This window comes from Rhopilema esculentum, chromosome 9 (assembly GCF_057945365.1).
Source record: "Rhopilema esculentum isolate cy_ngs chromosome 9, ASM5794536v1, whole genome shotgun sequence".
Lineage (NCBI taxonomy): Eukaryota > Metazoa > Cnidaria > Scyphozoa > Rhizostomeae > Rhizostomatidae > Rhopilema > Rhopilema esculentum.
Genome location: NC_142823.1, coordinates 10,326,186 through 10,351,293, shown reverse-complemented (window position 1 = coordinate 10,351,293; position 25,108 = coordinate 10,326,186). Strand labels below are relative to the sequence as shown.

At 35.7% G+C, this 25,108-nt stretch overlaps 4 protein-coding genes and 1 long non-coding RNA gene across 5 annotated transcripts in view; 3 read left to right on the top strand and 2 right to left on the bottom strand.

Moving 5' to 3' along the window:
• The window catches only part of LOC135693246 (uncharacterized), a 17,642-nt gene extending 9,097 nt beyond the window's left edge, over window positions 1–8,545 (top strand). The window contains exon 6 of the mRNA XM_089110257.1: window positions 6–8,545. Coding sequence (XP_088966383.1) covers window positions 6–17 — 12 coding nt within the window. The 3' untranslated portion in view covers window positions 18–8,545. The remainder of the gene's footprint in view (window positions 1–5) is intronic.
• LOC135692259 (uncharacterized) lies at window positions 6,370–8,545 on the top strand. The gene is made up of 2 exons (XR_016144082.1): window positions 6,370–6,481; window positions 6,809–8,545. It is a non-coding gene; the product is annotated as an uncharacterized LOC135692259 (long non-coding RNA).
• LOC135683380 (uncharacterized) lies at window positions 7,156–9,019 on the bottom strand. Its single transcript, XM_089110250.1, has 2 exons — window positions 8,793–9,019; window positions 7,156–8,246 (listed from the first exon to the last, which is right to left on the bottom strand). Exons 1-2 carry the CDS (start codon window positions 9,017–9,019, stop codon window positions 7,922–7,924), a joined length of 552 nt encoding a protein of 183 aa, XP_088966376.1. The 3' UTR covers window positions 7,156–7,921.
• On the bottom strand, window positions 7,156–25,108 carry LOC135687638 (uncharacterized). The gene has a single exon (XM_089110193.1). The coding sequence runs from the start codon at window positions 25,106–25,108 to the stop codon at window positions 23,762–23,764; it is 1,347 nt and encodes a 448-aa protein (XP_088966319.1). The 3' UTR covers window positions 7,156–23,761.
• LOC148959607 (uncharacterized) lies at window positions 21,623–22,724 on the top strand. Its single transcript, XM_089110217.1, has 2 exons — window positions 21,623–21,932; window positions 22,189–22,724. The coding sequence occupies exons 1-2, from the start codon at window positions 21,623–21,625 to the stop codon at window positions 22,722–22,724; spliced, it is 846 nt and encodes a 281-aa protein (XP_088966343.1).

Genomic DNA, 25,108 nt, shown 5'->3' with positions numbered 1-25,108 from the left:
TGTAGGTATTGCGTTGACTGCATCAGACACAAGTAAAATACAAAGCCAGTCTCATTCAAACGAAAAAGAAAAGAATAGACCAAAAACAATTCAAACTGCAATTAAATACAGCTGGTACCTTCTTTATACATCTCTGGCCATTTACTCAAATTTTTTCAGATAGAAGAAATTTTTTTTTAGTTTTTCTCCCATGTGTTATCTTTGAAAAAAAATTTTCTGACTAATTCTACAAAAAGTTGGATGGTCATTGAAATGAATCTATTTAATCCAAAAATCCATTAAAATTGGCACTTCGATTCACATTTTAAAAAAGGGATATTAAGTTTAATTGTCAATGCACAATCATTTACATGACAGCTTCAAGATGATTTTTAAAAGCCTCTCACTAAAAACTGCCTAAGTTAATAAGCTACAAACAGCTAAAGCAAGGATGTACAGTAGGCAGACTAAAATGAAAGACTGTACTGTATGGACAAAGACTGCCTGGTTTTTAAGATGATATTAGAATCTTTTTTGAGAATTTTTAATATTCATACATAAAATATGTGCTAGCCAACCCTCTCAACACCCATACCACCCAAAACACCCGTAACACTATGGATGTGTTCATGTAAGACTCTGATTAGCAACTTGGAATCAAAATAGGGTACATAGTATTAATATTCAGACAGTGGTAACTTGAAACTAGATTTTAATGAATTGTGCTAATTCAAATGAATTCTCTCTTACTGAATATCACAAATTTGAATTTAGGGGAATTCCCGCTCAGGTGCATCGTAACTAAAGGTTGTAGGCAACCTGTTTATTCGTCTTTAGAAAAGTCACTCAAATCATCCAGCATCCCAAATCAATGTTGTGATGAGAGTAATTTTCCTTGCGTTCATCCCCAGTTATACCACAATCATAAAACCCAATCTTAATGCAATGATTAACTGTTGCCATGAATACAAGGCTATCAATGTCCATCCAAATCTCACTTGACTGTAGTTGTGATGTATGATTACAGGAGAAATCGTTAAAATGGGGCGTGTGCGACTGGTATCAACAGAAATAGGTGCATACATAAAGTTTCGAAAAGCCTCAGAGGTGGATGATTTGATAAAGTAAACTGGAGTATCGTGCTCCCATATATACACGATTTGGGCGAGTTCAGAAAGAAAAAAACAGGGCATGGCACCAGCTGGTCGTGTATGGCGAATGAAAAAAAGAGTCTGTACAGAAACAAATAAGAAAAGGTGGACGGCCAGAAAAACTATCAAGAAGAAATAAACGACAAATCTTAGGCTGGTAGGTACATTACGAAGGCAAAATGCAAAATGGACCGTAAAAAGACTAATGACCAGGGTCAACCTACTGGATGGAAGAGTGGCGAGAAGAACAGTTTCACATTTCCTTGTCCAGGCCCATAAAAAGGGGCTTATGTGGAAAGCTTATAAACAAAAGCGAGTCCTGTTTGACAGAAATATGCTTCAATTTTACCCCAAAGATGTGTCGACACAAAAAATTGCTTTCCATTTGGACAGCGTTTACAAAAGAAACCCACGAGACCAGGCCATGGCACCAGCTGGTCGTGTATGGCGAATGAAAAAAGGGACTTCTTCAGGGCTGTACTGCCAAAGGACAGGCATGCGGAACAGGAAGGAAATACGTTAAGATGATAGTTGCCCCCCTTGCGACAAAGGGGTTATAATATGCCAAAGATACGAAAAAATGACTGGAAACTACTTTGCAGGTTTTCTGGACATGCACTTCCAGAACATGGTCAAAGAGGCTGGGAATGGATCTTGCATGTGGGTTCAAGATGGAGATTCTTCTCAAAACAGCACAGCATCAAGGGAGGCCATGAAAGGAGTCAATTCAGTTCTCCTGCCAATTCCACTGCGTAGTCCAGATAGGAACCCAATAGAGAATTTTTTTGGAATTGTCAAAGTCCGTTTAAAGATGGACGCAATAGAAAGAAACATCGAAGTTGAAACAAAATATTAAACAAAGCCTATCTATGTAATGGTATTATCATTTAAATTTTCATGTATGAAAGTATTCAATATAAAAAAGTTAGAAATTAATCAATACCTACTAACTAAGTAATAGAATAACTAATTGAAAGTTATCAACTTGCAAAGAGTTGCTTGAGAGTTTCTAGGCATTTGAGCCGAGCAGTAACTGTTCTGCAAAGCAGCGTTTGCATTTAGAAATTACTCTGATGTCTCATTCCTGAATTTGTTAGTGAAAAAATGGAGTATCTCCATCGACTGTCCATCATTTCATTCTCCCGCTCACGGGTGCTGTTGTAATGGCCAGGATACCGTATCGGTACTTTTCCAGTTGCAAAGATGGGGGTGTCTCTATTGAACATAATGTCCTTGGTATGAGTGGACTTTGGGGCTGCAAAATGGATAGTTTGCCCCTCGAGAAGAGGCAACATATCTTGCCAGGCCAATATTTCCTGTCAGTAGCGAAAGTCAGTCAAAAAGATGACATCTGCATTCTCTGCCCCATACCATGCATAGCTGGTACTGGCAGGATTAGTAAATACCCTGAACATATGGTTTAGGGGGTCGAGCATGAATGTTTTTCCACAGCTGACAGGACCCACAATCATGATATTACGATGTTTGCCATGACCTTTTCTTAATAGCTCCCTAACAGCATCCACAAAACTTGAACCCATTGTTTCTTAAAACCTGCCTGGCATAGTTTAGCCAAAAACCACCACACAGATGAGCACAACGTTCCAAAAGAGCTTCCCTCACGATGGCCATTCGCGACATTGTATTACGTGAAATAGTAGCTGAAGCATTTCGCATTTTCCACCCACTCTTGATCAACATGTTTCTGCATTTCGCGGGTGTTCCTAAGACAAAGTTGGCAAGATCCACCTTTCCAAGGTCTTTTTGCTCCTTCGCAAGAGCCAAAGGTCTTTCTTGATGTTTTCTTTAACCACTAGTTCGGCAACATCAATATTTGACAGTCTCTGTGCCTTTGGCGAACTAGAAGGACCTGAACTTACCAAGTCAGAATGTTCCTCTCTAGAACGAGAGCTGCCAGCTCGCATCTTACTAGATTTGGACGTATGAGGTGAACGGCCAGAAGACAAATCAGGGTGCCCAGGGCTGTGCAATGCATAAGAATATTCCTTATTTATATGCACTGTGGTAATTGTGGTGCATCTTGTCTGCAAAGTGCACCGAAATTCCATGTGTGTGAAGTAAAAATCAATTTTGCAGAAAGCCACTACTTATTCCCCGACAGCAAAATTGCCATGTGAGAATGAGAGCCACATTGTTCCACCTGGTGCTGTTCCTCGCAGCATATCAAGTAATTTAACGCAGACTTAGAACTTCCCTGAGAAAATGCATCTACAATTGCATCTGCAAACGATTGTCTTGTTGGAAACTTTATCCTATCAGCCTGGCTATATGTGACGATATAACTTTGCCTTGCAGCTCTCGAATTGAGCTCACTTCCACAATCAGCGCCAGATATGGTCAGAAATGTTTATAGACCGATTCTAAAACTGTGTGTTGCGTTTCAGAAATTGTCCTGTCGACCCTTGCATCAATACTTCTAAAAGGTGCGTACTTGTCAAATTAGAACAGACCGTTTTCACATTCATCTTTGAAAACGAGACAGGCAATCGAAAAACGAAGCTAAGACTGTGAGAAAAGTTGCGGAAGCTGTGATCAGTGGAGGTTTGACATATTGTCATTGTTATTTTATCTTTTCTGAGTTTTATTGTTATCATTATGTCTGAAAATAGCGCTGAGGCTAATTCCAATGATCAAACGAAGAAGAAACCATCGTTAGGAAGACAATCCGCAGCATTTGGATGTTATAATTTTCAATATAACAAGGACGGTACGGGCCTACATTTTTTTCCATTCCCTCGAAAGAATCCAAGGAAAAATCACTGGTGCAATTTGATTAAGAGACGCCATGGCTCTGATGGCTTCATGATTACTAGAAATACTGTTTTATGCAAATAACACTTCACTGCTTCTGATATAAAGCGAAATTCACTTAACTGGAAGTTGGTGGCTGATGCTGTTCCTTCACTGAAGCTGTTCGTTGATCCGAAGACAACAACTACATGGACAACACAAGAAGCACCCAAGGGTCGTACTGCATCTGTTTATTCTAAACCTTCCTCTTCAACAGCTTCTGATACCTGTTCTTTTGCTGATTTTAATGAAGAAGAAGATGCTGCCTTGCTTGATACTGTTGAAAAAGAGTCATCTGTATTTTCAACATGTTAAACTCAGACCAAATTTTGTCAAGCCGCCAGTTTACTTGAATGATGCTTCCTCTTCCAATCTTATGACAGATCATTGTTATGCACCTCCTTTATCTTCAACTGACGTGAGAGAATATGTCACTCTCCAACAGAAAATTGATGAACTGTCCCTTAAAGTTTTAGAATTGAATGCTGAACTTTCCATTGCAACAAAATCACTTTTCTCCATTGATAAGTTGAAATATGATGATGGGGCTGTCAAATTTGACACTGGGTTTCAAAATTTCTCTTCTCTGGAATCTGTTTTTGATTATTTAGCACCAAAGTTGGATAATATTTCTTAATGGCGGGGATCCATGTCACGATGTATCTAAGGACAAGCAGGACAGGCCAAATGAACATGGGAAATCTGGTCCCAAACGCAAGTTATCTAACTTTGAAGAATTTGTCTTGGTTTTAATGCGTCTGAAAGTTGGTTTATTTGTAAATGATCTTGCAGATAGATTTGGTTCTTGTTTTATGAATTCCCTTCTCTCTTTCCCTTCCCGTCTCAAGAACAAATCCAAAAGTTAATGCCAGAAGAATTTAAACTGTTCCCATCCACATGAAGAATCATTGATTGTACAGAAATTTTTACAAAGGTCCCTTCATCTATGAAAGCTCAGTCACAAACTTGGTCAGAGTATAAGCATCACAACACCTGTAAAGCCCTTGTTGGAATATCTCCTACTGGGGCAAACACATTTGTATCTAAACTGTGGTCAGGCCGTGTATCTGATAAAGAAATAACAATTAAATCTGGTCTCATCTCTCTCCTTGAACCTAGTGACAACGTAATGGCAGATCACGGTCATTTTTATTTAAGCCTGCCACATTTAGTAAATAAATTATTTCATCTTATTCAGTCCTACTATACAAAAAGAGGAGCAACAGTCTTAAATAAAGCATAACCTATAAAAAAACCCTTTTTATTATTATAATTTCTCAAAATTTGTATTATATTGTAAGTGAACATATGATTAATAAATATAGCACTGCTGGTGGCACAATAACTTTTCATATTTAATTTACATTTAATAGTGTAAAAAATAGTTCTTTAATTGTAAAAATGTTGCTTACACAAGAACTTGTTCATATTTCCATTACACAAAAGATTGTAAAAAATTTATCTTTAATGGTAACACTGTTGCTTACACGATAACTCTTTCATATTTTTATTATACGAAAGACTGTAAAAAATAATCTTTAATGGTAACACTATTGCTTACACGATAACTCTTTCATATCTGTATTACACAAAAGACTGTAAAAAATAATTCTTTAAAGCTCCAATGCAACGAAAAACTGTTTTCAAAGATTTTCACTTAATTATATACAATTGAGGCCACTGAAAACGAATCTGTTGTTACTTTTGGTAGAGGGGGTCGGCAAGGCACATTTTTAGATGAAAAGTTGCCATTCTTCTCAAAAAGCGGTTGACGCGGTCAGTTGACTCCTTTTCGACCCGTGACGTCAGAAGGTTTGCAAGCCTCCTGACATTCTAAATAATGGCGGAAATTAAACAGTCAACACATACGAAGCCTTCTCGCTGAGGCGGCAAGTTTTGCGTTGCTGGCACTGCCAATGGTAGTAGTTGTCAAAATACTAGCTACTGCAAAGATGTGAAAATGCACTATTTTTCCATCGAATGAGGAACTTCGACGAAAATGGGTAGCCTTCGTGAGAAGACATCGCCACAATTGGAAGCCAACTTCGAAATCGGTACTCTGCTGCGTACATTTTGAGCCTACATGCTATGAAAGGCGGCTGGACATCGCTGGTATACCCAGTGAACTACAATTAAAGAAAAACAGATTGCTGAAAGACTCTGTGCCGACAATTGATGCAGTTGAACGCCAAATTCCGAAAGGGCCTACGGCAAGACAGCGAAGACAGGTGGGTTATCCTATAGTTTGATTTTTAAAATATGTTTTATTTTGAAAAGAGTTTAAGTAAAGCATATTCTTGCTGAATGGTGTGGCAGTCTGAATTATTAAAGCGTTTGTTAAGAAATGGAGTCCTTTAATAGCTGATATGCTATTCAAAAATGTCCCCTTGAAGATCAAAGCATGTGTGCCTTTTGCAGATCAAGCGACACGCGCTGTCATCGTCGACAACAGTGGATTTTGAAGAGCTCACGGAGGTAGATCTGGAAAGCGAAATGCCCCCAATCAATGAAGATGCTGAGACTGGTATTGAGATTCAATGGTGAGGATAAACTTTGGTTCTTGAAAATAATTTTTTTTTCTGGCAATGAAAATTTGAAAGTTGTTCTTGTACTTATGTCTTAGTAACTTATTTTTCAAAACAGACATTGTAACTTATACATGAGACCTACTGCAGTTGTTGTACCAATGAAATGTACATGGCACTTTTCACAATAAAAAGGTTTTTCTTTTTCTTTTGTTGAAACTTTTTGCATTCCTATAAGTAAAAGGCTTTCCCTGCAGCTTTTACATGCCAATAAAAACAGTAATATAACTTAGTAATATAAATTGCTGGTGAATAGCTAATTGTTATTTTTAAATCTCACAGTGGAAGAACAAGAACAGCTGCTGAAGGCACGGAAAAGAGCTGTAGAAGCTGGGTCACTTGTGGCCTCAGAAAAAAGAGAAAGAATGTGCAAAAAGTGCAAGAAGCCCATGAAAGGCCACACACGTCAATCTTGTGGGGAACCTGTTGATTTCTAATGATTTTCTTCAGTTTATATTTTTTATTATCTAATTTTACTTTGAAAACTTCTTTGAGGCGAACAAAATTAAAAATCTAGGCCACATCCTTTTTACTGTCAGAAAACATTGACATAGAGTAAAACAGCTGGTATAATTACAAACAATCTATTTCTAGCTAAGTGGTAATATTGAAAAGAAAGGAGGCACTGGTACTAGTAAAAACAAGATATTATTTATTCAAACATAATGTTACAATTTAATTATTAACAGCAATGAGAGTGTTTCATTCTCTTTTTTCAGTTGTAGCATATCCTTTTGAAGCTGGACTTGGAAATCTACTTCTTATGTTGTTATATATACAAGCAGGCAGTGGTCGTGTTTTGTTCCACCCAATAACCAAAGATCCGCCATATGAGCCACCTGTAACTCACTGCTCTTATGAACCTGTAAGAGGAATGATTGAGTGGCTTTTAGTTCTTACTATTTTGCTTCATGAAATCTATATAAGAAACATTCAGTGCAACAATGATTTTGGTATATTTGTAAATACTTATATGGAAAGTCTTTGTCAATTCTGTGTCATTGTTAGAGTCTAATATGTCTCATTAAAGCATCTATGTTATCTTGGAATTTATTTGGATTCATGGATTTAATTTGTTTATTTGATCAAAATTTGCTGAAGGTTGTCTTTTTAAAATATTTCCTGACAATTTCCCACTGGGAATTCTCTATTGGTAAGTGAGGGGTGGGGTTAACACAATTGGGTTCCGGCAACAAAATGTGTCTGGTGTACATTCCCTTGCCTAAGTGGAGTGGTCTATTTTGAAGCTGTTTTTGAGAAAACTTGGCAAGGTATGACTTAACAAAGTTTTATTTTTGAATCTTTCATAAATATGCTGAGAACGATCCCATTTTTCTTACTAAAAGGGAGTTAATCTAGGGCTCAATTTTTAGGAAAGTATACCTTAAAAATCAACTAAAACTTGAATTTTACTCTTATTTTGCAGCCAGAAAAAATTGTTAACAGCAAGGAAAATATTGAAATGTCAATATACTCGTTTTCAGTTTGATTTCCTCTTCTTCGGTATGGTCTACCAATTCTATATTTTAAAAGTGGTGCAACCATCTTTAAATTTGTCTGGTTTGTGAGAGCACTGTAAGCAGGGTGGTTAGTGACACATTTTATTTCATCTATGGTGCCATCAAAAGTCAGTTTTCCGACTGCCTCTGCAATGTCCCAGCAGCAGCGAAACTCTCTTGCACCAATTAAAAGATCCACTTTGCACTCATTACAGCTACACCTGCAACAGGTTTTGAAAACTTTCAAATACAATTTCTGTAGACTGAAATGCTTACTTTATCAGGGAGTAGCCTGTTCTTACTTAGAAAACACTTCACAGTGCAAGGCTGAGAAAATATAAGGAGAACAATGGTATTTGCCACTACATGGAAAGATACAACACATGCAGGACAGCAACTGCCCTTCTCCTAATAATAAAGGTCGTAAAGTGCAAATTTTCAATATATTCTGTGTATTTAGAGAGATAATTATGCAAAAATTTATGATTTTACTGTAAATAAAGCACCCAGCTAAGGTAATCCGCACACAAAAAATTTCTTGAGTATTTTACCGCAGACCCCCTTTTTGCCCCCCCCCCCAAAATAATTTTTCCTCTCGTAACAACACGGTTTTGAAAGGTTTAACCTCAAATTTAACACGTTGATCTCAGTTTGCTTAGGCCCACTGTTGTAAACTTGCATTACCAACTGTTTCGTTTCTAACGCCAAATTTAGGCCGAGGCCTAAATTACTGTGTGGCAAATTATATTTAGTATACAATTGCTTACCATGAATCAACAGCTTCGGTTCGCCGGAATCTTTTCTCTAACGTTGTGTAGAGGATTCCATCTTCGTCTGCTTCAATATTTTCGTCACTAGCATCATCATCTGAGGAGGAAGCTAATGGCTCCCCATCATATGGATCGACTATCGGTAATATTTCCCCAATATCCTCTCTATCTGATGATTCATGACTTGAATCAGATGCCGATGTGTCTTGTTCACTTGCTGACATCTTTTTTGACTATGTCCCTCAAAGTTTCGCGAATTTATTCTTTTCGCACTTCGACAACTTGCTCAACCCCGTACAACCGTACAACCACAATGTATAGTGACTGTTGTTGTTCTGAACTGCAAACCTTTCAACGTCACTAGTGCCCAGATCCCTAAAAGCCTAGGTCGCCAAGAGCTGCCGACATTGCAAGGCTAAATGCCGATAATGCAGACGGAAGATCGCAAAACAAACTATACCATGTGATAGAGCAAGGTTTAAACCTTGGGTTTTGCATAAAAAAATATTATCAAAAATTTTGTTGCATTGGAGCTTTAATGGTAACACTGTTGCTTACACGATAGCTCTTTCATATTTTATTTAATATTGTCAAATACATAGATAAAAAGATAAAGGAAAAGTACATAAAAATGATAATGTGGTAGCTTATGGTTTACTTCCTCTTGAAACATAATCTGTTATGTTCAATTTGTGACATAATTCAATTTGTGGGGTTATCCCTAATTTTGAGTTTGTTTGTGTGCTTGCTTATCCATTATTTTGTAAATATCTATTAATGGTATTGGAATTTCAAAAGATTGTATTTAATATAGTGTGACATAGTGGAATTTGCCAAATGACAATACTAATGATTATTACAGTGGTATTTCTACTGTAGATACTAAACACTCTATACCAAGTCATTTATTATTTAACATTCACAATATTTAAACAATTTATAATTCTAAAGAAAACTTCTCCCAGCCACCATGAAGCTATAATTAGAGACCCCTTTTTACACGCTTTGTAAAGAATTCTGGTATTACAGCTCTGCGATAGAAGAAGTTCAGCTGAAGTTTTGAACAAAATGTTTATCATACATAATTGTTTGAATGAACAAGGGTTGGTTATCTCCAAACCAGACCACCAGATCAACTTTTCCTAATCTAGAGCAAAACATTTGACCTTGAATTTGGTAGTAATTGGCATGATTCTTTTTGAGCTCTACCACATTTGTCTTTCTTAAAAAAACTTCTTATGTGCAATAGCGTCATGGAGAGAAGATTAAAATTTTGAACAAGGACATTTGATTTCAAGTCCCCAAGAGTCTTGACCATGCTTTACGATACCATCCAGGGGTTTTCAACCTTGTCTTCATCTATTCTACGATGTGCAATTTTACAAGAATCATGGCAAATATTCTTTATGGCTTTTAACTGAACATCATCTTTGCCAAATCTGATCTTCTTGATAAGAACTTCATCAATAGATGCAGGAGAAACTGAAGCAAAAGAAGATGGGACATTCCAGGCTGCTAATTTAGAAGTGCAAGAGACAGGTTCAGGGCAATTTTGTAGCCTTTTCTATTGAAATCTTCCAAAGCAAAAAGAACTCCCCCAACATGATTACAATTGCCAAGGCCATATATACCAGCACCAGCAGGGCATGTACAGGCAGCACAGAAAACATTGCTAGAACCATCAAGAACCACCAGCACTTTGTATAAAGTAGACTTCATTGATGCCTTCATACGCACATCAAAGAAAGTAAAATTTGAATCCTTTGCCACATCAATTCTTTTAATATATCCTTCATAAAAGAACTGGAAAGATTTGAGCTTTTTGTACCCTGTACTCTTCAACATTATATGTTTAAATTTGGTGGTGCGAAGAACAAGATAAGGTGGTACAGAATAAGGTCAGCCTTTGACCCAGACATTCTTTCCTTGTATGCTGCCAAAATCGCTTTCAATTCCTTGACAGTGAGATCTCGAAGGTCATCTAGACAATGTACGGCCTTGTCTTCCGGCAACAAAGACTTGAACTGATCCATTTCTCAATGAATAAAGCAAAGCTACAACGATACCAAACAACACGTAGGGCTTCTCCACTGTGATCACAGGCCATTAGAAAATCCTTACAACGTTAGCTTCGTTTTCGATTTCCTGTCAAGTTTTCAAATATGAATGTAAAACGGCTTATTCCGAGGAAAATCCGCCGAAAAAGGTGGAAGAGCTGCAAGGTGCACTTCAGATGAGATAATTGATGATTTCTTGATACCACGAAATCAAGATAGCAAACAGTTCCAAAAAAGAAGCTGTCTTCTTATCTAGACAATAACTGCATGCAAGCAGGATTACACCACCCAGAATATCCACCTCATCACTCTACCTTGCAGAGGTCACGAAAAAACACACCCCAGAAAAGTCTGAATAAACAACAGAGTTACCCAGACTCTCTAACTCAAAAGCATAAAACTAGCCTGGTTGAAGACACCCCTGGCAAAAATGATGAGACACTTGCAGAAAATTGAGCTAGTTTCAAATCATCCATCCCCCGTTCCCCCAAATCAATGTTGTGATGAGAGTAATTCTGCTCGCGTTTATCCCCAGTTATAGCACAATCATAAAACCCAACATTGACATTGGGAGAAGGGGGTGTGGGCTACCAGTGATTGTTAAATAATAATAAGACATTTGACTTCATTTTTTGAAAAGAAAGTCTCAGCTATTTTTGTCAAGATTGTAGTTGGGGTAGTCAAGCAGGTAAAAGCATATGACGTAAGACCTAAAATACTTGTTACTTCACAATGTTTTCATAACTGAGAATACCTGTCTAAAATGTCACTGCTTCATTCGGGATCATCTGTGAAGCCTGGTTCACAGGGTGTCTATCTGCACTTATGGCGTTGGTCTAGGGGCGCTTAACTGAAATATCTGTGCACATTCACACGGTGTCTATTTGTGTCTAAGCATGCACCAGATCAGACGAAAACATGCTGTAGCAGGTCTTTAAATTTGATTTTGAAAAGTAGATAAGAGATAATTTGTAGATGATTTGGACAAAAGACATCTTTCATAGGAGGGCCCAACATAAATTTGGTTTGAATATTTACCAGATTGGGTGTGGCTGTGATGTCATTGTGACGTCATGGTTTTAATTTTATTAAAAGAAATTAAAAATTAAATGTTTTACATCAAAATTTATTGAATCAGATGAAAGATCTCATTAATGCGATTCGAATGGTGGTATTGGTTCGCGTGTAGCAATAAAGGTTTAATTTTTTAACATTTTGAAATGTTCAAACATTCACGAATTATCATGTTGCTGTCTGCCCAGTCGTCGGCCTGTCACTGTTTCTCATTTATCTTATTGGTAGAGAAAGGAACAATCAAATCGAGCCGCTCTTTGTTCATTTTTTTAAAACTTCATTTTTAAACAATGTAATGGAAGTTTCTTTGTTCATATCGATTGTATGCAAATGATCGAACGTTTATGGCGAGTCAGTTTATAGAACTAATTTGCATAACAATTTCAATGCTATGGTTCATTGTGGTACATTTAGTTCTGAGGCATGCCGCGATCAGGAAGATGCTTGTGCGATCTTTAGAAATTTACATGAATGAGTTATCATGTAATACTGGAAATACTTAATTGAATTGTTGATCAATTGAATGTGAGCCGTTGATCTGTTTGTTGATAGAATTTTATATCATTCGCAGATGGATCGGTAGAACTGTCGGGGGTTGTTCAAGCCTCGTGGCGTGGTTGGATTGCTTCGGCATAGAGTTACTGATGTTCGGTAAGTTTCTTATTTATTTTAGTTTGTAATATCTTTTAGGTCTCTATTTACGTACTATTATTTTCATGATGGATACCCTCACTGTTTGCGTGTACAGAAGCCTATATACTTGATTTATTTTTGATTACTTGGTGTCATATATATTTTTTCGCTCATTACACGTTTTGATGCGTTTGATAGATTGATGATATAATTATGATTCGCTTCTTTTCACTTCAGGATCAATCCAGACGCTGATGTCTACAGGCGGATTTATTTGCTGTAATGTTTTCAAGGATAGGACTTCCTCCGTTATTTACCAAGAAAATGTACCTACTTGAAAGGATAGAAGAATTCATGTGCTGTTCGTGTGCGACATGGCCCTTGAATGGATTGAACTATATTTTCATAATAATTGGACTTGAATGAGGACTTTTAACATACTGGACATTTATGGATTGATTGATTTACTACTGTTATTTTGTTTCATTGGAAGTATTTTGTTGATTCCATTAAGATACATCGCGTTCGAAATTGGAATTATTTTTCGTGCGTTTTAACTCTTTGCTCACGCCATTTCTATGTAACAACATTTGAGTCCTGAAAAATTTTTTTTGCACGAAATTCAAGGTATGTTTATTTTTTTCTAATAAATTTGTTCTCTGAGCTATTATAGAGCATTCATTATATTCCTACTTTGGAAAGGTATGTTGTTACTAAATCTAAAATATTTATATTGTCTTTTTTTGACGGAATTTTGCATTTTCTCATACTTTTAAATGGCTTTGGTCACCATTTTTGTGTTACTTTATAAAAAATTTTTCCAGGCGAATTTGCAATTTCACCAAATGTTTTAGAAAACTTGAGTTCTTTGTGTGCAAAGTTGTATAAATAGTTGAAAAATTTGACTCCTTGTAATACATTGTAGCGAAATTTCAGAAAGAAGATATTACGAAAAAACCATGGAAGTTGCAAGTCAAGAAGAACGGCCAGAAACCGTCACAGTATCTTTTAAAAATGAAAAAAAGGTTATTATTTGCTTACTTCATTATACTAAATATATACAAGTATTTTCCTTTCAAATATTTGTAACTTACATTAAAAATCAATGACTTATATACAGACTTTGCTTACAATAAATTTCATGTAGTTGATGGTCAATCTTTGCATTGGGAATTTCGTTTCAAATTTTACAGTATTTATTAGATAAAAAAATTTTTACTGTTGTATTGTAAAACTTAATAGTCACATTCTTATTCTCTTAGGAAATACCATTCGAAAAAAAAATTGTTAACGTGAGAAGAACTGTGGCAAAAATTTTCCATATTACAAATATCAAGGGGATTATTTTATTGAATAAAGAAAAAAAGAAACTCAAGGAACTTAGGTATTTATCTTATCACAATTGTAAATCCTACTGTTGCACAGTAAAAATTTGTTCATTTTTCAATTTATATGCTGCGAATATATCATTCTTTAAATTATTGAAATTATTTGAAGATGGTATATTTCATTTCTGATTGTTAATAAATCTTTTAATATTTTAATATAATGTACAGGCCAATATATTCAATTTTTATTTCTCTAATTCTCTTTCAGACCAGGGATGACTATTTTTATCAAAATCATCAAGAAGAAAAGAAAAGAGCAGCAGAGGAGGGAATTTCCTTTTTATAGAAAGGAATTTCCCTCCTTTTGTAATAATTTTTATTCAGGAACTTTTCCTAATATGACTGTACATAATAATAAATAGTTTTGTTCTTTTTAAATATGTTCCAATGTTAAATATGTAATAGTTTTGTTGTTTTAAATGTTCCGCTGTTTGTTTGTTTCTTTTCATATTTTAAATTATGAAATTTCAAAATGAAAGAAAAAAACACAAATTTTCTATTTAGACATTTATATTGATAAAATGGAAAAAACTTTAAATTGTCGTTTTCTTTAAAATTATATGACCAACATTCCTTCATATTCTGCATGTTAGTTTTATTCAATCTTCATACTTGCATATCAGTATAAATTTAGGGTTTATTTTTGGCTGTTTGAGATGTTGATAGAATGGAAAAAACAAAAACATTACCTGCCTGTTTATGCTCAAAATATAACTTATCTGACAAAAAGTTCTTGATTATTTGAATATTAATTTCATTCACTCTTCATAGATGTCCGTATCATTTTGAATTTAATGTTTCTATTTATATGTTATATTTCTGTTTAGACTTTTTGTACGTTGAAATTTTGAATTGTTGTGTTTAAATAATTATAGAGAATTTTAAAACAATCCTTTTTTGCTCTTTCTGTATCTAACTTCTTACACACAATATAATTCTCTAACTGAATTAACTAGACAAGTTTGGGTCCTGATTAGAATTTGCAGTTATTTATAAAGTAAATAAATTTGCAAAAATTTCCAATTTTAAGTTATGCATATAATGAAATAGAAGATTGGTCGCGGTTTCCAATAGAGGTAGCTGTCTAAAAAGGCATTGCCGTCCATCTTGTGATTTAGTTTCAAAGCTTTATTGTCACAACTAACAAATGATATAGAGTAGCTTTAGGAAGTCCGACCCTCCATTTTGTGTTGCAATTTCTAGGCATTATTGTCATAACTCTCAAATGATATAGAGTGTGTTAGAGGCCAAAGGCTCATTTTGAAGCTTTTCGCAAGGGGCATCTTTTGGGGTGGTTAATTTTCAGATTGGGCGTGGCTGTCATGTCATAGTGACGTCACAGTCTTCAATTTAAATGAATACATGTTGAACCTCAAAATGAATAACACCAAATGAAAGATCTCATCAAAGCGATTCGAATGGTGGTATTGGTTTTTGTTTTATTTTAAGAATTGATGATTTAGTGATGTTTTCACTTTTTTTGTAAATCAGTGTCTAAGAGGCTCGACCCGTCATTTTCTGTTTGACTTTCCAAACTTTATTGTCATAACTCTCAAACAGTAGATAGTATGTTAGGGGCCAAAGGATCATTTTGAAGGTTTTTGTATGGATAAATTCTTAGGGTTGTTTTTTGTCGTTTTTGGGCGTGGTTGTAATTTCATGGTGACGTCATAGTATTGAATTGCAGTGATTTTTGAAAAACAATCAATTCAATACATGTTATATATCAGAAATGATTGCATCAATAGAAATATCTCATCGCAGCGATTCTAATGGTGGTATTAGTTTTCCAAAGCGTGAAGAGATTATTTTTTATGATGAATTTAAATTCAAACCTTCATTATTAGGCTGTTGTTAACCCTAATGCGAGCCATGATCATTTGGCAGCTACATTTTAAACGATTGAGGGAATTTGTTTATCTGTTATCTTCTTAATTGTCAAACAAAGTCAGATAATCTCTTTTGTTCTGGCTGATTGTTTACATAAAGATCAAATATCCCATCCAGACAGCAGGTACTTTTGGAGTTCGAATTCGCATGTGAAATTCGATGCAGCCGTTGATGGAGTTTGAATTCGTAGTGGACATGCGGTGATCGTGTCATCGTCTGATTGCCTAGGCGATCATTATTAATCTAATTGCATTGGCTTTTGCACACGAATTACTTCATTACTTTGCTAATCAATTGAATATGATCTGAGTTTGATAGGATTTCATCTCATTATCAGACATGGATCGTTCGACATTTATTTTGTGTTGTTGAAGACAGCATGGTTGGATTATTCAGGCAGTGAGTTCATCGTTTTTCGCTTAGTGGAAGAAATAGTGGTAAGTTGCTTACTTATTTTGATTTTATTTTAATCTATAATGAGATAGTCATCCCTTTCGCGATGTACTTAAAAACCCCTTTTTGACGTTTATTTGATAAAAAAATTATGATTTTTTACAGGATCAATCGGAGCTTCGTGTTGCGTACAACTATAATGTGGCTGACCCCGCGTGTTCCAACCGCTTTAATTTACTGATTTGGTTCGATCGATTATCCTCATGGATGGATTTTCTTCATTGTGAAAACTGTGGACAAAGGGATTTTCCGTTGCTTACAAGGAGAGTATTATTTACCAAGAAAATTCCTTGGAATGGAATGGAACAATTTTTTATTGCAACTTGGACTCTGTCAAAGTGGGATTTATTGTCAAAATGGTTATTCTGTATACTTGTACTTTATTGAGGACATCTATCAATCCGACTGGACATTTATGGATTGATTGATTAATTATTGATTAATATATTGCTGTTAAATAGTATCACTGATAATTGGATTGTATATTATTTATTTCCATTGAGATTCATCTCGTTCGAAATGGTTTGTATTTTTCCCATTCTGGTTTCCCTGTCTGTGGCCCGCGAAATTTGTCTTTGCTGACGCGATTTCGCCTTGAAATTGTTTTGAGGAGTGAAGAGAAAGATTGAGCAGGAAGGTATGTTTGTATTTTATATAATTTTTAATTGTTCTTACTATAATGAAGCATCAATGTTATTGCTTGAATATGGTTTACGGCCAGAAATTTTTCATTTCTGCTTTACTCATGATTTTTCTAACTCAGAAAATAATTTTCATGGATTTTATTCTATCGCTAATGTCCCTAAACCATGTTCGCATTATCGAGAGGAATTCTTATTAATAGAAATTTATCTATTCTGAAATCATAACATTTGTTATTTTTCTGCCTAATACTATAGCTTTAGATTAATTTTCAAGTACATTTATTGAATGAGTTTGTAAAGAACATTAATTTGTCTGTGCACATTAATTATGTTAATATTATAATTGGAGACTTTTGACTTCATTTATTTGTTTCACCAATTCAATCAAAGTTCAATTTATCAATTACAATAAAGTATCACATTATTTCTGCAGATAAATTAGCGCAGAAAAACATTTATAAAATCATTTCAAATTTTGGTAAGTTGATTGAAAGCTTCAAATACTTCATAGCTTTTAACAGTTTCACCGAACAGAATTGCAATAAACTAAATGTTAAGTTTAGTTGATATTTCCGTTTTATTCTAATAAGAGAGTTAATATTGTCTTTCACTTGATTGAAACTCGTTGGGTTTATGAAGTCATTTCTAAAGATTATCAAGCAATTCCCAAATCAATTACAGTTCATTAACTAAAATTTCATAACTAGTAAGTTTTGCATAAAAAATTATAAATTGCAGACCTTTCCCTGCTTAGTATTCTCAATATGCTAAATTTTCTGATCATTTGAATGAACATTTGAAATTACTTGTACTGAATGAAATGTGCAATTTGACTTAACACAGATGCAACCCTTTTCCCCATAAGGTACATAGGCAGAAGAAAATTTTATCTTTTTATGTGGTATTGGAATGAGTATAATAATTATTGGACCATTCAGAATTTATTCATAATTTATAAATACACTATATTGTTATACTATATTGCCCCTCCACATAAGGTGTACACAATTTGCAATTTTTATACAATGCTAAATATACATTGTTGTTGTTTTATCATTTTAAGGCAATTTATTTATATTATTCTAGTATTTCCAGAGCATTTGGAAATTTGTTAAGAGAGATATCTGACAGAGAGAATTATTTATGGTAGGGCCTAATTGCAGATTTTAGATGCAACAGTTGCAAAAAAGCTGCAACAGTGCTATCCGTTTTTGCTCCAAGAGATTGTAAAATTGGATGGATAAAAAGATTCTGTAATCTTCACCCAAAAGCAGCAGTTCCTGCTGGAAATACAAATGCAGCCCATTTGATGTCACCAGGCTTACAATATAACACCCCTTCTCTCTTTTTCGAGACAGGCATAGTCATTATCCTGGAATCCTGCTAGCAATTTTAACAAGTGTAACAAGAGAAAAGTCAGACTACGAAAATATGGCATGACAGTTGCTCTCTAGTGGAGTAAAAAGCTTAGTCTATGGAACTGATGGAGAAGTGGCAATGGAAGCAGCTATCAACAATGTTTCCTGTCAACAATCAATTGCACTCAAATATTCACCTGATGTGCTTCACACATCTGGCTGATGAGACTAGAAGATTTCTTAAAGGAATTTGTGCGGAAAAGGTAACAGAGACGCTAACAACATTATTGGGAGAAGAGAAAGATGGCCCTAGAACTGAAGGTCTGGTAGATGCTGAAAATGAGGTCATATTTGATGAACTTTACAAGGAAAGAAAGAAAGTAGAGTTCAACAACTGAAAACAAATGGTAGGTCTTGTTCTTTTCTCGAGACAGTAAAGAGGTGCATGTTGAAGCCAGTTTGGCGATTGGCAAACTGAGGAACTTTGCCTGGGAATTCCTTTTGACGCCTGGGAAAGACATCAGAACATTGATACCATGGAAAGGACAGAGCAAAACTGAATTGCAATTTAGGGGCAGAATGTTTATATTGCTCAGGGGTTTAGTGAAAACCGCCACCATGGTTGGCAGTGAGAAAAATTCTGAAATATGACATTCTAAGGGTGGCCAGAAAATGCATATAAAACATTTATAGCATTGATAAGAAAGAAAGTTATTTTCAAAATTAATGACCAGATGGTTGGATTTTGAAATAACAGATTTTTTCTTGTGTTGACAAAAGAGGAGTTTTCTATCTATACATGTCAAACTTTGTGTATATTCTCATGCTTATGAACTTTGCAAGGCGTTTAAGAGGGTACTATACAGTTTTTGAAGTAGCTAGGTCAAAAATACTGATTTTTGATTACAAAAATCTATGCAGAATCTGATACTGCTTTCCATTTTTAGCATAGAGAACTTTAAGTTCCTAAAACTCAAATTTTTCATCCCCAACTATCAGAAAAATTCCCTAGCAACGAAAATTAGCAGGTTGCTAGGGTCAAAATAATAGTTTCCCACATCTTATCCGACCTCCTTTTTCACAACTTTACGTTCTGGGTCCCTCAGCCATAGCAACCTTCGCGTTCTAATCTCTGTTGGCAAATCTGTAGCATGTACTGTGAGAAATTTTCGGATTTTGCTATTTAGAATTTCGAATAAATGACACCAAGTAAGTTTAAAAAGACGAAGGAGCAAAAAAGGGTAGAAAAAAGGTATTAGAAGGATCCAAAACCAATAAAAAAACCGATGATGTTAGGCCACGGTTGTCAATTGCTGGAGCAGTTAATCTTGTCAAAGCAGAAAATCTGACTACAGCAATTGATAAAAAGCTCCTAAAAAGCTCATTTTCAGAAGATTTAGAGAACATTCGTGATGTAACAAAGATTGATGACGGCAAAGACTGAGAGGTTAGGCCCTGTAAGAAAAACAAAAACTGTCAATGATTGTGCAATTATATACCTCGCCTGTCTTGAAAGTTTTTTGAATAATGCTTGCAAAATTTGCCTAAAAAAGAAGTCTACTTTCACCTTGTTCTCAAATGAAGAAAAAAGAGTGGTTTATCATTACAACTAAGCCTCAAGTGTTCACCATGCCTCAATGTAATTTTTTTTAACACCAGCAAAAAGATCAAGAAGGGTGCATTCCAAGTGAACCGTGGATCAGTATTGGCAGTGAATTCTCTAAAGGGTGAAAGAAAGAGTTTGGTTAGCTTTTGTGGCATGATTAACATGCCACCACCTGTAACATACAAAGCTTACAATAAACATCTAAAGGTCTCTGCTACAGCTGCAGTAAATGAGGCAGAAAATTTATAGATAGATGCAGCTAATCGATTGAGAAACTTGATGCTGAAGGAAAACCCTACAATTGCTGAAGATGATGAAGATAATGCTGTTCCTGTAGCTGTATTAGTTGATGGATCCTAGCAGAAGAGAGGATATTCTTCAAAGTTTGTTGACGTTTTTGTAATTAGAGTATTGACAGGCGAAATTTTAGATTATGAAGTCTTGTCATTATTTAGCAAGGAATGTAGTGTTCATGAGAATAGTCAGAAGGACAGTTAGCACCATTCTCAATGGAAGGAAAATCACGAATCACATTGTTCCATCAATTTTGAAAGCTCCTCTAGAACAATGGAAGCTGCAGGGGCAGCCAAAAGTTTTTGCCGGTCAATTGAAAAGAGAAAACTCAAGTACACCACTTTCATTGCAGATGGAAATAGAAGTAAATTTCAAGTTGTGAGTGACAAAATCAAGAAACAATTTGGTGACAGATGTTGTATAAAGAAAAAAGGGTGTCTGGGAAATATCCAGAAAAAAATGGGGAATGCACTGCAAAATTTTTTATGTGATATGAAAAAAAAAGGACAGACAAATTCGAGTTTCCCTTAGTGTGAAACTGAATGAAACATTAAGCTCTACCACATGAGCAACAAGGGGAGGGCAAATTCTCCTGAAATTAATAGACAGGGAGCCTGTATATAAGAGACACTAGAGTATTGGCCTCTTCTTTGGATCCATCTTCTACTCAAAACTTATCACTGGTGCTGTGCCAACTTTGCACAATTTAATTTTTTCATTCCTGAAAAAGGTTAGTTGTAGCCTTAGAGGGAATATTTTCCAACTTACAAAAACACAAGCAGTGTCATCGTGAGCAATTCACATTGCCTTTATTTAAATATCTAAGCATTGCAAAGCGTCTATTCTGAGGTGTAGTAAAGAAAACTTGCTGTCGAAAAATGTTATGGCTTGTTGATGAAATTCTGGAACTATTTTCGTCTCACCTTGTAAATATCATTAACATTGTTCACAGAGTATTATTTTATTTCTGTTTACTAGCCCTTACAGTTTCATATTCGCTTCCCAGATTTTACTGGGCACGTGTCAGATATTGAAGAACTGACAGATGTGAACATAAGCTCGTGATACTTTTACCAGTTGCAGACATTTTTCCTATCTGTTGTAACATTGTACTTCTCAATATGTTTTCAAAGACGTACATACAAGATGGCATGTGCACATGTGCAACTTGTTACTGGTAATACTGCAAGAATTTGTTAAAGATGTTAGGAGTTTTTACCTTATACGCACTGGAGACAATTTGCATAAAGAGGATAGTTACTGTAAAGGTTGTTTTCCACTAGGCGGAAAACTGCGAGCGGTCCGCTTCGCACGCTCATCGGACATGCGCATTGGTAAGCTTAGTCCAAATCAAGCGGAGATTTCGAGCACGCTGAAAAGTAGAATCAAGTTCTACTTTTTGGGCGGACCGAGTGGAAATTGTGTTAACAATGGATGGAAGCTTGGTTCCCCTAGATCTGCAATCTGTTATTGCAACAATGATAAAAGCTCAAGCATCGCAAGGATCACCTGGGCCTTCGTCGTCGGATGCAATGTCATCTCAACAAGCCACATACTTGCAACAAGAACCTCTGTCTGATGAGTTGCCTTGGACAGTTACTGGGGAATTTGATGTGGAAATTTTCATCGAAGAACTTAAGAACTTCCCATGCTTGTGGAATACTTCACTGAGAAGCTATCACGAAAAGCACACGAAACAAAATTCATGGATGGTTCTATCGGAGAAATTTGGTAAAAATGGTAAGGATGGAGTTGCTTTGTTTCAGTAGTCAGCCTGTCACCAATATTTTTCCTCCAAGAGCATCTGGATTTCTCCAGGAGCATCCCAGGAACACCTATACTATTTGGGGTTTGCCTATTACTGTTCTGCAATGTTGTGTGAGAATCCACAATCAAAAAATTCTTTATTTCTTTGAAGATTTGCTTTAAACTACTAGGAAAGGGTTAATTTTTGAAAAAAATAAACCTTGAATTAAACTTGACATTTTTTCTCTAGTTGATTTTCTCAAGACACAGTTAAAGTATCTAAAAGATAATTTGAAACGATGTCTGGACAAAAGAAACAAGGAAACAAGATCTGGAGCTTCACACACAAAGTTGCCAAAATGTAAATATTTTGATCAGCTTTCATTCATGCATGACAAGGTTTCTAGTCGTCAGACAGAGAGCAATGTTTCACTTGAACCAACCGAACCAACCTGTTCAGAATTAACAGACAGAGATGTTTGTCCAAGCACAGATTTATTATCAAAGGAAGAGCCTGTAAAAAGGAAAAATTTAGAAATTCCAAATGGGAAGGGGAAAAAGGCAAGACAAGATTTGGGATTGGCAGTTGATGCCATGTTATTATCAACTATCAAGGATATGTCACAAAATGAGAAAAAAAATACTGAGACATCCATTAATGAAGATGCTGATTCCCTCTTCTGCAGGAGCTGTGTTGCCACCCTGAAGAGACTACCTCCAAAGAAGAACAGTGAAGCCAAAATGGAAATCCAGCAATTGCTATATAATATTGAGTTTTCAGACTAAAGCTTTGAAACACCAAATTGATTTGTATCATAAACTGATTGTTATCTTTTGACTAATTTTACTTACCATAAATTCTCTTTTAAATCCCCTCTCAGTTAAGCCCCCTCTCTCCTATTAGCCCCCCTTTTAGAAGCAAAAAATTTAGAAGCCCCTCACTCTATTAAGCCCCATCCCCCAAAAGCATTGAATAGTGTCATAAATAAGCTTGAAGAAAGTAGTTGTATTAAGCCTGATCACACTCAATAGACAACAGTTTTCAATAAAGTGCACTACTGAGAATTTTTGATATTTGAGAAATATATTTAGCCCCCTCTCTCTTTTAGGCTTCCCTCTTTAATAAGTCCCCTTTAGAGTGCTTGAAATCAATAAGGCCCCTGGGGGGCTTAGTAGAGAATTTATGGTATTTGCTATAATAATACTGTTCTGTTCACATTTTGTGCCAAAAGTATACAGAGATATTCTCAAGGTCAGAATAGAAGACAACTAAGGCCTTTGCTTCACAACTATATTTTGCAAGTACCCCCCCCCCACCTTAAAGAAGGAGAAAATATTTTGAACCCCCTAATTTGCCACAGTGACTATGAATAAGATCACTATCTATAGAATTTTATAAGTATGACCAAAATATATAGATACAATATTATATATAGATATATGATATAGTTAGAGAAACATACCCCCACTTGGCATTGCATTGTGCACCCAAAAGGGTTTACTCCACTATTTGAGAATAACTGTCTTTTGTCTAATAGAGAGTTTGGGAAAGAAGAAAAAAGCTAATATGGCTATGCTAGTCTAGGCTACAAAATTCTGTTTTTCAAAGCCTCCAAAACTTCAAAGTAATTGTTATGTTATCAAGCAGGTCAAATTTCTTAAATAGCAATGTTCTTCTTAGGAATTGTTCAAGTAATAAATGGAGGGAGCTGGTTTTTGTGTCACTTATATGAAGGGGGGTATTCACTCTAAACAAGAGAGTCTGATAGCATATTTATGGTTATTTTGAAAATATTTCAATAAAATGTTTGAGATTATCCAGTTTATTCTTCATCAAATCTATTAGCAGTTGATCTGACTGTTTGCCATTGCCAACTAAGGGTGCCCTCTTTGCAAAAATAATCTTTGAAGTCATCTCTAACTATTTTAGCTTCCTTTGAATAGTTATTGGAACCTTGACTTTGGATCTCTATTAAGCCTTCACAAGACTGGGCCTCTTCTCTCCACATTCCAACGTCTTGATCCCTATCTACAAAATTTGAAGGACAGTATATGCATCTGTCAGTCTCATCCAATGACATCAAAAAATTGTGCAAAGCCACAATGGCTTTTGTTATAGCAATGACAGTGTCAACCTTTCCAATTATAGGTCGACGGAAAATCCTAAATCTTGCAGCCGCGATTCCAAAGGTATTTTCTATGACTCGCCTTGCTCTTGATAGCCTGTAATTGAAAACACGCTTATGTTCATCAAGGCTATGGCAAGGGTATGGCTTTAGCATATGCTGCTTCAATGAAAATGCTTCATCAGCAACAAATACAAATGGGAACACTTTTTGAGTTCCATGTATCACTTCCGGTGGGGGGAGATTCAATTTTTGATTTTCAATTGCAAAGCCAAGTTTGCTGTTTGTGTACACCCCACCATCGCTTTGTCTCCCAGCATCACCTACATCAACCAAGACAAACTTATAACTAGCATCACAGGTCGCCAAAAGAACGATGCTATGTGTTCTTTTGTAATTGTAAAACTCAGAGCCACTTCGTGAAGGGGCTTGCATTACAACATGCTTCCCATCTATTGCCCCTAAGCAATGTGGAAAATTCCATTTTTCATTGAAAGCTTTGGCAATTGTTTTCCATGCAGCTTGACTATTTGGAACTGATAGAAAATTCCTTTCCAGAAGCACCATCCACACTACTTTACAAGTCTCTTCAACAATCCTTCCAACTGTAGTAGGGCTAATTCGATAGCTTAAGGCTATTGTTGACTTGGCATCACCCGTAGCTAAGTACCGTAAAGTCACAGCAAGGCGCTCATTTGGATGTACTGGCTCACGAAACCTTGTTGTCTGTCTTATTATGTGTGGAGCAACCCAAGATAATAGTTTTTCAAAGGTAGATGGTGACATGCGAAAACAAGCAAAGAAAAGCTCATGATCAAATAATCTTAACTCGTTCACTAACAAGTGAAATTCACCCTTCAAGTGACGGTCTTGGTAAATTTTTCTGACCCACATTTTTTTCTTGTATTTTTCTTCATTTCTTCTTAATCTTCTCCGCAGCAGAACCAACAACAGAAGCTTTATTTTCATTTGTGAACTTACGGCGGCCATCTTGTCTCGTCTCTCCCACGCTCCGTCCCTTATTTTCCGCCAAGCAATTTCCAT